Below are 14,091 nucleotides of genomic sequence, written 5' to 3' on the forward strand. Positions count from 1 at the left end.
GCATTTTTCCTCCCACAGATTATCTGTTGGTTGGAAACGTAATCCTTTCTGGTTATCTCTGTTCACTAACGAGGAGGGTTTTCGCATTCTATTGGAGAATTTCTTGATTGATAACAGGCACTCAGCTACTTCAGGTATTGTATGGGATACGTTAAAAGCATTTATTAGAGGCCTATGTATACGTGAAGTCTCTAATATTAAAACTAATTCTAGAAGAGGGGTAACTAATGCTGCTGAGGAAGTAGATAGAGCGGAAAGCAACTTTATACAGGCACCCTCTACAGATACAGAATATAAATGGACAATGGCACAAAAAGGTATATAGGGAGGTACAGCTTCAACAGGCATCTAATAAAAGATTCTTCTTCTCGTCACAAGCATTTTTTGAGGAGGGGGAGCGGACAGGACATAGGTTACCCATTATTTCTAAAGCACAGCGTCCATCTGCGGTAGTACATAGGATAATGACAGGTATGGGGGAGATGGTTAGTGACACCCCATTTATTATACAGGAGTTCAGGTCCTATTTCCAGGACCTTTACTCCTCTAAGGTATCCTATACCAGCCCAGACCTAATACGGTTTCTAGACGGTGTATCCCTACCAACAGTTGGGGAGGTGGACAGGCAGAATTTGAATGCCCCCATTACATTGGAGGAACTGCGGAGTGCCTTGGCCACTTTAACAAATTCTAAGACCCCTGGTATTGATGGTTTACCGATGGAACTATACAAGAAATTTGAAGGCATATTATTGCCAGAACTTTTGGATACTTTCTTAGAAGCCCAAAAATGTGGCTCACTACCGAGCTCAATGTATGAGGCGGTGGTGGTGCTACTATTGAAACCTGGGAAGAACCCTGAATGTCCTGAATCATATAGACCTATCTCCTTATTAACAACTGATTTAAAGTTACTCACTAAGGTCTTTGCTATACGACTGTCAAAAATCGTAAGCAAAATTATACATCCAGATCAACAAATATCCGTCACTAATCAGGGACATAAATCGGTTTTATCTTTAGACGCCGCTAAGGCATTTCATAGTAGGGAATGGCATTATTTATGGTCGGTATTGGAGAAATTTAAATTAGGGGATTCATTTATATCATGGAATAAATTATTATATAGAGCCCCTGAAGCTTGTATCAGGGTAAATACTACACTTTCTTCCTCATTTACACTTTATCAGGGGACAAGACAGGGATGCCCTTTATCCCCATTACTATTTGCCCTTGCGGTAGAACCACTAGCAGCAGCCATTTAGGGCACATCCCCATATTACTGGTTTCCGTAGAGGGGATAGAAGAAAAAATAGCATTATATGCAGATGATGCTATTATATTCTTGGGAGATACAGATAGGTCTTTGACATCACTGATGACACTTATACAAATCTTTGGATCCTATTCTGGATTCAAAATTAATTGGGATAAATCTGTTATTACCCTTAGATCACCTCACTGCTCCACTGCCGCCAATGGTATCTCAGATCCGAGTAGTGGAACAGTCGGTATTTGGGTATTGTTGTCCATTCCAACCTTTATAATTATGTCAAACTCAATATTGAACCTCTATTGGCTAAATTCAAGGAGCAAACCACCAGTTGGCTTAAACTACCTCTCTCGGTAGTGGATCGTTGCAACCTGATTCAAATTATCTGGAATCCACAATTGTTGTATGCTCTACATAATGCCCCTGTATGGATACCTATACATATTTTTAGGAGGTGCAATACCTTATTTCGTACGTTGATTTGGAGGAAAGAAATTCCCCGTATTAAACTGGAAAAGCTACAGGAAATGAATGAGGCTGGAGGTCTTGCAGTAACCTAATCCTTATATTATATGGTTGCCCAGCTTCAGCATTTAGCAGGTTGGGGAAATGTTGAGTCGGGAGCCAAACAGGGAGATTACAGTGCCTTGCGAAAGTATTCGGCCCCCTTGAACTTTGCTACCTTTTGCCACATTTCAGGCTTCAAACAAAGATATAAAACTAATTTTTTGTGAAGAATCAACAACAAGTGGGACACAATCATGAAGTGGAAATTTATTGTATATTTCAAACTTCATCAAAAAAAAATCGGGGTAATGGGATAAGAGAGACCTCAAACTCCCCAGTTAAAGAGGTACGCAATAGGAAAGGGGGATGGGGGGGAGTGGGGAATATTCTGGATTTTGGGGTACCAATAACTAATGTTATAAAATTGAGATATCATTATTTAAAAAGACATTTCTTTATTTAATATAAAAACAGAACCAACAAATATGCACAATGACAAAAAATTGCCAACAATTACATACAATCAAAATGACTGATAATGGTTTTAGGAATGAACAAAGCTGTGGAGAGTAGTCAGAATATCTCCACGACTTTTTCTCTACATGTTTCGCGGACTGAGCCGCTTCTTCAGGAGAAACAACAATTTTTTTTAAAAAACGATTCTGAAGTCACCATGGAGCAAAGTATGCCAGATGGAGAAAGCAGAATCATCGATAAGGTCTCACCGGCGGGTATGGGAGACCTTCAAGTGGATAAAGCAATGCTTAAACCATGCAGAGAGGGTTCGAGGAAATCACAGAGGTAATGTATAAACAAGGGCCATTTAGAAAGGTATGATGTAACCTGGAGACTCGAGTGAGGCTGAATTGGTCTAGCAGGAGTCTAACAATAGGATGGTTTCCCTGGTTGCTTAAATTACGCAAGTATATATGTGAATAGAACCAGCCCACCCAACCAGAGGATGGCCGATTTCATCTCAGAACACCCCTAATAGCTCAGGGGAGAAAGGTCCTAGTGGATCGCCTCGCAAATATCCTCTCTGCATGGAGCATAAGAAGCCGACCAACTTAATTGGGGAGTTTGAGGTCTCTTATCCCATTACCCCAATTTTTTTATATTGTCTACTATCTGGAAGTTGGTACCATTTATAAATGGATTATTCTAGGCATTTAATACTATATTTCAAACTTTGTTAACAAATAAAAAACTGAAAAATTGGGCGTGCAAAATTATTCAGCCCCTTTACTTTCAGTGCAACAAACTCTCTCCAGAAGTTCAGTGAGGATCTCTGATCAAATGTTGACCTAAATGACTAATGATGATAAATAGAATCCACCTCTGTGTAATCAAGTCTCCGTATAAATGCACCTGCACTGTGATAGTCTCAGAGGTCCATTTAATGCGCAGAGAGCACTGTGATAGTCTCAGAGGTCCATTTAAAGCGCAGAGAGCATCATGAGGAATAAGGAACACACCAGGCAGGTAGGTCCGAGATACTGTTGTGGAGAAGTTTAAAGCTAGATTTGGATACAAAAAGATTTCCCAAGCTTTAAACATCCCAAGGAGCACTGTGCAAGCGATAATATTGAAATGGGAGTATCAGACCACTGCAAATCTACGAAGACCTGGCCGTCCCTCTAAACTTTCAGCTCATACAAGAAGACTGATCAGAGATGCAGCCAAGAGGCCCATGATCACTCTGGATGAACTGCAGGGATCTACAGCTGAGGTGGGAGACTCTGTCCATAGGACAACAATCAGTCGTATACTGCACAAATCTGGCCTTTATGGAAGAGTGGCAAGAAGAAAGCCATTTCTTAAAGATATCCATAAAAAGTGTTGTTTAAAGTTTGCCACAAGCCACCTGGGAGACAAACATGTGGAAGAAAGTGCTCTGGTCAGATGAAACCAAAATCGAACTTTTTGGCAACAATGCAAAACGTTAGGTTAACGTCTATTCACGGAAACCTTACTGGATAATTACATGTCACAGTTGGTGGATTCCCCTACCAGAGAAAACACAGTCCTGGATCTATTGATCACTAATGACCCAGACATAATCTCACAGGTAGGAGTCCAGGACAACCTGGGCTCTAGCGATCACAGGATGATCACATTTAGTATAAATAACAATATAACAAGGCAAGTGGGGAACATAAGAACCCTAAATTTCAGAAGGGCAAACTTTTCAAAATTGTACTCATTGATGGAAAGGGTAAACTGGGACCAAACCCTGGTATCACTGACCACTGAGGATAAATGGGAATGCTTTAAGAACATATTAAGCAAATGCATCTTGCAGTGCATTCCTTTGGGAAATAAATTTAGAAGAGACAAAGCCAAACCTGGCTGGCTAAACCGTAGCGTCAAAAAACTTGTTCGGGGAAAAAAATTGGCCTTCAAGAAATATAAATCAGAGGGCATAGTATCGGCTTTCGAGAAATACAAGGAGGCAAAAAAGAAAAGTAAACAAGATGGCTAAAATCAACTTTAAGAGACAAATAGCGGAGGATAGTAAAAAAAAAAAAAAACAAAAGAAATTCTTTAAATATATCAAACAGCAAAAAAACTAAGGCAGAGCATATTGCACACATAATTAACGATGATGGGAGGAACGATGATGGGAGGATGGTTACAGAGGACACTGAAAAAGCAACCGTGCTGAATGCTTTTTTCTCGTCAGTCTTTACACAGGAAAAGGAGGGGTACAATGACCATGACTGTATGGTTAGTAGTAATACACAGGACTTGCCACTATGGCTAACAGAGGGTGAAATCAGGGAAAGACTGGATAAACTTAACACAAACAAATCACCAGGCCCGTATGGCGTACATCCGAGAGTACTCGAGGAACTCAGTAAGGTTATATCTAGACCACTGTTCCTGATCTTTGCTGACAGTATTAGGACAGGAGATGTACCAGGGGATTGGAAGAAAGCCAATGCAAGTCCGATATTCAAAAAGGGCCAGAGGCATATCCCGGGAAATTATAGGCCTGTCAGTTTAACATCAATAGTATGTAAACTTCTGGAGGGGATGATAAGGGACTATATCGTAGAGTTTGCTAAAGACAACAACATCAGCAGTAATCAGCACGGGTTTACAAATGGGCGTTCTTGTCAAACCAATCTCTTAGCATTCTACGAGGAGGTGAGCTGTGGGCTAGATAGGGGCAGACCAGTGGATGTGGTGTACTTGGATTTCGCTAAGGCGTTTGAAAAAGTTCCCCACAAGCACTTAAAAATGTATAAAATAAGGTCTGCAGGAATCGACAGCAGGGGCAGGGTTTGCTCTTGGATACGGAAATGGCTAAAAGGCCGTGTCCAAAGGGTGGTAATAAACAGCGCATACTCAGACTGGTCTGAGGTAGTAAGCGGGGTGCCCCAGGGCTCAGTCCTGGGACCAACCTTGTTCAATTTATTCATAAGCAACATTGAGGACGGGATCAGTAGTTCGTTATCAGTTTTTGCAGATGACACAAAATTGGGCAGGGCAATTACTGCACAGCATGAAGCAGATATCCTACAGAATGACCTGGACAATATAACGGAGTGGGCAACGACATGGCAAATGAGGTTTAACGTGGAGAAGTGTAAGGTTTTGCACTTGGGGACTAAAAACATAAAAACACAATACACGTTAGGAGAGGAACTCTTGGAGGAATCAAAAATGGAGAAGGATCTGGGAGTCTTGGTTGATGATAGATTAGGCAACAGCATGCAATGTCAAGCGGCAGCTGCCAAAGCCAGCAGATTATTAGCATGCATAAAAAAGGGATGTATTCCAGAGATAAGACTATAATCCTTCCACTTTATAAAACTCTGGTCCGACCACATCTGGAGAATTCTGTCCAGTTCTGGTCGCCAGTCCTCAGGAGGGATGTGTTGGAGCTGGAGAGAGTCCAGAGAAGGGCAACTAAACTGATTAGGGGATTGGAGGATCTTAACTATGAAGAGCGTCTGCAATCGCTCGATTTATTCTCCCTGGAGAAGAGACGTCTGAAGGGGGACATGATAGATGATTAATGGGGATCTCAGCTTAGAAAAAAAGCTGTTCATTCGAAGGGATTGCATGAGGACTCGAGGACAGGACGTACAATGCGATTAGAGGAGAAGCGTTTTAACCTCAGGCAACGAGGGGGGTTCTTTACTGTTAGGGCTACAAGAGTGTGGAATTCTCTACCACAAGAGGTGGTTACTGCGGGAAGTATGGTGGCTTTCAAAAGACTCTTAGACTTAAATCTCAAGGATCAGGACATTAAGGGCTATGTGAGATGATTACAGCCACACACACCTACACAGGTTGAACTAGATGGACTATTGTCTTTATTCAACCTCACCTACTATGTAACTATGTTTGGCGTAAAAGCAACACAGCTCATCACCCTGAACACACCATCCCCACTGTCAAACATGGTGGTGGCAGTATCATGGTTTGGGCCTGCTTTTCTTCAGCAGGGACCGGGAAGATGGTTAAAATTGTTGGGAAGATGGATGGAGCCAAATACAGGAACATTCTGGAAGAAAACCTGATGGAGTTTGCAAAAGACCTGAGACTGGGACGGAGATTTGTCTTCCAACAAGACAATGATCCAAAACAAAGCAAAATCTACAATGGAATGGTTAACAAATAAACATATCCAGGTGTTAGAATGGCCAAGTCAAAGTCCAGACCTGAATCCAATCGAGAATCTGTGGAAAGAAAGAAAACTGCTGTTCACAAACGCTCTCCATCCAACCTCACTGAGCTCGAGCTGTTTTGCAAGGAGGAATGGGCAAAAATTTCAGTTTCTCGATGTGCAAAACTGATAGAGACATACCCCAAGCGACTTACAGCTGTAGTTGCAGCAAAAGGTGGCGCTACAAAAGTATTAAGTTAAGGGGGCTGAATAATTTTGCACGCCCAATTTTTCAGTTTGTTAACAAAGTTTGAAATATCCAATAAATTTCGTTCCACTTCATGATTGTGTCCCACTTGTTGATTTTTCACAAAAAAATTAGTTTTAGATCTTTATGTTTGAAGCCTGAAATGTGGCAAAAGGTTGCAAAGTTCAAGGGGGCCGAATACTTTCGCAAGGCACTTTATATTCTCTATTTTGTCTAATAAAGATGTAGTGGAGTGCCTGGAGGCAGGAGAAATTGACAGCGTGTCCTACATTGCTCCTGCTAAATAGATTGTGGATCAAAACAAAGCAACACTTCAAATATGAGGGATATACGAGATATTCTCGGCTTTTCCATAATTATAACTTTGTTGAATTATTTAAATTGAAAGGTTTTTCTACTTGGTCTGAATATGGATTGCGATATATCCCACAATTAAACGAGGGTACAACATTGAAGGATTTTCAGTTACTTAGAATGGAGTTTGGACTTCCAAATGTTTTGTTTTTCCAATATTCACAGTTAAGACATGCCATATCTGCACAGGCAAAGATTTCTCTCTGGAGTCTGTCTAATCCGGTGATACTGTATAGGCTTCTGGGAAAGTATATTAAAAAAAAAAAAAAGGTACTCATTTTTATATAGCTCCTTTTTGAATCAAGTATCCAATGTGATGTCTAACATGTAGGAAGGGATGGGAGGAGGATATTGTTCCCATGTCTAATGAGGAATGGTCCAATATTTTGGAAAATGTGACTAGGGTCTCCCTCTCATCCACACAGAAGCTTACAGTTATTTATTGTGCATCATACATACCACACCCCTACTCGTTTATATAAATGGCAAAGGAGGGATTCTCCGTTATGCCCTCGATGTAAGATTCATTATGGTACGCTTATTCATATGTTATGGAAATGCCCCAAACGTACTCGATACTGGAAAATAATAATATTAACTATTAATACATAGAATATTACTCTCCCTTATGAACCAAAAATAGGATTGTTGGTTGCTTAAATGGGAAGGAATATTCTACATATATACAGACGGCAATTCTTGGAGTGCATTTTTTTTAGCCAGAAAGCGGCTTTCTCCTTCTCCTCCCAGTCATTCCAAGTGGGTTGAGGAAGTGAATACAACACTACTTTGTGAATATCTCACATACAAAACAAAGGCAGTTCTAGAAAATGTGATCGTATTTGGGAACAATGGCTAGCTGTTCCGGGGTTGGCCCCGGCACAGCTGGCCGCCATCAGAATTTTTGGAGGCACACCTCCTTAAGTTTAGAAAACTGACTTTCAGAGACCCTAAAAAGGTAGACCAATGCAATGTGTTAGGAGAAAACTATATTGATCTCTAGTATATACCGATCTTGGCAGATGTGTTTTTTTTTTTGCGGTTTTCTTTTTTTTTTCTTTTTTCTTCTTGGGGGGGGTTGTGTTAAGAATGCAGTTAAGATTTAAAATAAAAAAAAGTTATATACTAGAGCAGGGCTTCCCAAACTTTTTTGGGCCGAGACCCACTTCTGAATACAGTTATTTTTTGGAACCCACTTGCTTGTAATTGAATATTGTAAAGCGCTACAGAATTTGTTGGCGCTATATAAATGCAAATAATAATAATAATAATAATAATAATAATAATGCATATTTTAAAGGGAGGGGGATGTTAAATTAAAAATATCAATTTACTACTTTTCAATTTATTATTGAATACACTTGCCAGATGTTCTAAGTGAGGGGTGAGAAACCTGTGACATGTGTGGCATATAAGCGGAGTTGTAAGTAATCAGAACCCTCATAGACAGTATAAGGCAAGAATATAGGAAACATTTATAAATCGGTATCGGTATTATCTTCATTGCTGTATTATGAAGCGAATTGGCACATTAGAGGACACTTCTGGTTTTGGAACATCCTTTGCAGACACCGGAAGCTGGAGGATCCTTCGTTCCTGCATAAAAAGGCGAAAATGATGGCGCGCGCCTATCTCCCATCTCAGTCGAAGCCCTATTGGAGGAAACGCGTCAGAAGGGAGGCGTGCCATCATTACGTCACTCGGAGTCCGTGCTGCAGCCGGATCCGAGGCACAACAGAGATCCTCTGCCTGTAACTAAGATTTTTCTGCCTGATACCATTCACGTAAATGTAAGTGCAATCTTTTTTCACAATAAAATCTTTAAAAAAGGTAATGCACTATCAGTCCTCTTTATACCTTCTATGTACTGCATTGGAATACCGTGGAAACGATCCAAGTGTATATAAAGAGACCGAGAGGCTATCTTCTGTTTGGTATACGAGAGTATGTGCGAGCCATCTATCCATACTCTAAAAAGGATAAGAAAGAGCGCCTACAGTTTTTTCAACTGACCCAGAGGCTGTCTTTTCTGTATCATCTGGTAAGAGGCTATTTATAAGCTTTCTCACCGGTGGGATCGCGCACGTTTGGCAGGTGCATACTAGGACATATATCACCATCATAGGAATTTCTTACCAGGCACTTACCTTTTTTCCGCCGGGTAAGGAGGCATTTCACCAGATGGAAGGATCACTCAATCAGTCATCACCATATTGATTTGTTTTTGGACTTTTCACCTATATATTTGTTTTCATCATCACCATTTAAAGCAGGGGTGGGGAACCTAAGGCCCGGGGGCCGTATGCGGCCCTCAAAGGCATTTGGTCTGGCCCCCCATGCAGCTGAGTCTCTCAGCTGATCTGTCAGAATGGAGCCGATGCTTCCTGTATAGTTTAGGCTCTGTTCTGACAGTCTGAGTGAGGCACAGTGGAGTGACATCAAATGAACTCCGCCTGTGATCAATACAGGAAACATTGCCTCTTCCTCCAACGCGGTGCCGCTGCAAGCCAGCATTTCCCGCCAGCAGTACCAGCCAGAGCCAGCAGTACTCACAGCAGTACTAGCCAGAGCCAGCAGTACTCACAGCAGTACCAGCCAGAGTCAGCAGTACCCACAACAGTACCAGCCAGCAGTACCCACAGCAGTACCAGCCAGCAGTACCTACAGCACAGTACCAGCCTAAGCCAGCAGTACCTAAAGCACAGTACCAGCCTGTGTCAGCAGTACCCACAGCAGTACCAGCCTGAGCCAGCTGTACCCACCAGCAGTACCAGCCAGCTGTACCCACCAGCCATACCCACCAGCCAGCTGTACCCACCAGCAGTTCTCTTCAAAACTTACCACCACAAAGAGTCGACTGCGCTCCAGACTGACCGACGCAAACCTTTAAAACCAGTTGCGAGTAGCATCATCATCAATACCAGCTAACATCACACATCTCACCAAAGAGAAGCAGTTGCAGCCATCACATTAGGGGTGAATTAAATGTTTGACCAAATATAACAGGCACATTTTTAAGTTGATAATTTTATACAGCCCCCGAATGATTTTATAAATACCCAGATGGCCCTTAGCAAAAAAAAAGGTTCCTCGCCCCTGATTTAAAGGAATATTTATTTCTTTATGTACGATTCATTTGACCTGCACATGGGTGAACTTCACGGGACTTTTGTTCACAGATTAAGAGATTAATTTGAAAATCATTTTTGTTTTTCACCTTGTCACATTAACATTTATGTTTATTGTGTGTAAGATATAAATTGTTTATATTCACATTGAAAAGTGCACCATCACATTTAAAACACATTGAATACACTTGCCAGATGTTCTAAGTGAGGGGTGAGAAACCTGTGGCATGTGTGCATATAAGCGGAGTTGTAAGTAATCAGCACCCTCATAGACAGTATAAGGCAGGCAGAGAATAGAAATAAACCACCCCAGGACAGTGATCAGCAGGCTATATGGAACTCACCCTCCTTCCTCTCCCAGCGGTCCGCAGTGAAGGTGAAGCCCCTGTATGTCCTCTCCAGGGCCCAGCACACCTCACCCAGAGTATCCATGATGAGGAGCTCTATGCTGGTCTTGGTGTCCTGGCTCTTCTCCTTCAGATCCTCTACTGGGGTCACAAAAGCTGCCATAAACTCCTGACACCGCCAGGGCACCTGGTCCTCCTATGACACTTGAGGCTGCTCGCTATAGCTGAGAGAATCCTGCCGCCAGTCTAGCCACCACCACTGCCATCAGCAGGACCGAGGAGCTGGCTCTGCACCCCATGAACATATCCTACATAACAGCCCACATACGTACTCACTGATGCAAGTATCCTCCTCGCAGGAAATGCAGACCAGCCTTCGTAAACTGCATGGGCGGGGTCCTGAATCCATCGCGATTTGACTGCCCTGGCTCTCTGTAATTTGTGCAGTCTCGCACAGCACAACTTAAGAGGCCCCGCTCAGTGATTTGTGGCTCAGCGCGACGCAATCAAATGCAGCTCGCGACCCACAGTTTGGGAACTCCTGTACTAGAGTATGTAGTATGTAGTTCACGCTTGCGTTACCATTTAGGCTGCGTTCTCATTTACGCATTTTCAAATGCAACCAGCACAGAAAACCTGCACTTTGTTGCAAGTTTCAAAAATACATAGCAACGCATTCACGGCAACTCGCACACACACACACACACACACACACACACACACACACTTTACTACACATTTTGAAAACACATGGCAAAGCGCATTATACGTTACCATTTGTTTTCATCTGCACGTTTCCAAATGGGGGCAACTCGCAAGAAAAAACACACACTTTGTTGGGCGCTTGGAAAACGTGCGACAATATGCGACTCGCTTGCATTAGTATTTATTTGCATCTGCGTGTTTGAGCGCAGAACAAACTGCAATATTAAAAAAAAATAAATAAATAAGCATGCCTTGCATGCATTTTAAAAACACGCAGCAACCAGCGAAAAATATATGTGCTTGGTCATGATTTTCAAAAACAAATGGCAATGCACGTTGCGTTTGAGTTGCCATTTATTTACAGCCGCGCATTTCCAAACGCACGGAAATCCACATGAAACCGCGTGCTTGCGTTACTTTTCTTTTGCGATTTTCTGCATGAGTGGCAACCCACAAGAAAATGCACACCATGCCATCCTTTTAACCACTTGCCTACTGGGCACTTAAACCCCCTTCCTGCCCAGGCCAATTCTCAGCTTTCAGTGCTGTCGCACTTTAAATGACAATTGCGCGGTCATGCAACACAGTACCCAAATGAAATTTTTATAATTTTTTTGAAATAAATAGAGATTTCTTTTGGTGGTATTTAATCACTACTGGGTTGTTTTTTTTTTTAACTGCTTTTTTTTTCCTCATCAAAAAAAAAAAAAAAAGCCCGATCTCCGGCTGCTGTTTACATCACGTAATCAGCTGTCATTGGCTTGACAGCTGATCACGGGGGTAAGGGGCCAGGCCCGGACCCTTCTTTAGATCTGTGATCAGCCGAGTCCCATGGACTCGCTGATCACAGAGCAGGGAGCGCGCAGGCAGCTCATGCAGGGGAGGACATACATAAACGCCCTCCTGGCAAATAAGGTCCGTGCTGTAGTGGTCTTCCGGCTATAGCGTGGACGGGAAGTGGTTAAAAAAAAAGAGACGCAAAACACACGTATGCTTTTCTGTGCGTTTTGAAACCGTGAAGTGCGCTCACATCTGCGTATTTCCAAATGCACAGCAAACGGCAAGAAGACGTATGGAAAATAATCATTAGTAGTAGCCCCCCCCTCCAAGCAGAGCTCTTCTACTCTGTTGAGGAAACAAATACTGATGGACTGTGCTGGGGAACCCCCCTGTTGAAAGCTCGGGCCTATTGCATTTTTTGCCCCAGGCGGTGGTGTCATGCTCTCCCCCATGTGCACTCCTGGAGAGAACTGGGGGTAGGGGGTGAGGTTAAAAAATACAGACCAAATTAAAGATTTCACTTGGTTAAGCCTAGTGGACTCTGATCTCACCTGATGAAGCTCATTGCCAATTCCCAGATCTCTAAGAGGACTTCTAGGAGCTTTCAGAATCTAAAAGAAATAAAAACATATCAAACAACAAATTGCGCACGAAGTGCAGTATACACATCCTCATTTACAAGGGTGCTGAGGTCCATAGATTGGAAATGGGAAAATGTAGGCAGCTTGAGCCACCGGGTGCATGTAAGCAGTCCAAAAACGTAGACAGCTATGTGTCCTAATTTGACAGGTGTGCAGTTGAGTGGTTATGAATGAACACTGTTTGGGGCTGCTCATCTGTAAGCCTGAAAAATTAGGATTAGCAGCTGTGTCTTTTCAGCCACTGAGTCTACAGAACCAGTGGGACTGCCTGCACAGAGCACCTGGTGGCTCAAGCTGCATAAGCAAAACAGTACAGTCGCCTCAGTTTATCAGTTTGCATCCCTGGGATGACTATTTAGGACATGAGCACAAAGTGTCTGAATAACTAGATTTTTGCCTTACCATAAAATATTTTTCTCTGAAGTTCATTGACAGACGCAGTTCCATATCTTCATGACCATTGAGTTATGCTGCCCCCTACACGAGTAGGACACTAGGCAGGAAAAAGCTTTACCACGCCGATGGGGCAGTCCCTGCAGCCATACACCCACTCACTCTGCTATAGCTCTTAGTTTTGTTGCAAGCAGTGTTTAGTAGAAAAAACCCATCCCACTCAGAAATAGAGGGGTGGGTGCTGCGTCTGTCAATGAACTTCAGAGAAAAGGATTTTAAAGCAAGTCAAAAAACCAGTTCTCTATAGTTCATTGACAGACGCAGCTCCATATCTTCTTGATCATTGGGACGTCCCAAAGCAGTATTTGCATGAGGGGTGGGAAAAACGCAAAAAGAACGTAATTCCCCAAGGCTAAAAACTTAGCCAACCAGGAACAACTGGAGCTCTCCTAGAAAAAACAAAAATACACCCTCAAAAAGAAGAATGTTTCTCTTTTAGACAGAAGCCTGCAAAAGCTTGTGGCCAAAAGAGGCATCTGAAGATACCAACACATCTACTTTGTAGAATTTTGTGAACGTCCAAGGAGCCGCCTTGCAAACTTGCAGCACTGACGCCAGATGGCGAAAAGCCCAGGAAGCACTCAGCGCCCTCGTAGAATGCACCCCCAGAGAATAAGCCTGAACTAGTCTGTCTAATCCATCTGGATATGGTCGCTGTCAATCCTTTACGAGATCCTTCGTTAAGGACAAAGAGCATCTGATTTTGTGAACGACTCAGTAGCCACCAGGTAAACTCTGCCTGCACCACATTCAAAGAATGCAAAGCCATTTCCTTGGAATGCTTGGGCTTAGAACAAAGTGAAGGCAGCACAATTTCTTCATTCAAATGAAAGTCAGAAACCACCTTAGGAAGAAACAACTGATTAGGTCGGAGCACAACTTTATCTTTGTTGACCACCAGATAAGGTGAGCGGCAGGACGCCGCTGCCAATTCAGATACTCTGTGGGCAGAAGTAATAGCCACCAAAAAGGCAACCTTCTGAGACAAGGCAAGCAAAGGAATCTCCCTAATGTTCT

At 42.6% G+C, this 14,091-nt stretch overlaps 1 protein-coding gene across 1 annotated transcript in view; it reads right to left on the bottom strand.

The window, feature by feature from the left end:
* KNL1 (kinetochore scaffold 1) overlaps positions 1–14,091 on the bottom strand; it is a 437,074-nt gene that overhangs the window by 375,416 nt on the left and 47,567 nt on the right. The window contains exon 4 of the mRNA XM_082274949.1: positions 12,532–12,591. Within this exon, the coding sequence (XP_082131075.1) occupies positions 12,532–12,591 (60 nt within the window). The remainder of the gene's footprint in view (positions 1–12,531; positions 12,592–14,091) is intronic.

This window comes from Pelophylax lessonae (genome assembly GCF_965119305.1).
Source record: "Pelophylax lessonae genome assembly, chromosome: 13".
NCBI classification, from domain to species: domain Eukaryota; kingdom Metazoa; phylum Chordata; class Amphibia; order Anura; family Ranidae; genus Pelophylax; species Pelophylax lessonae.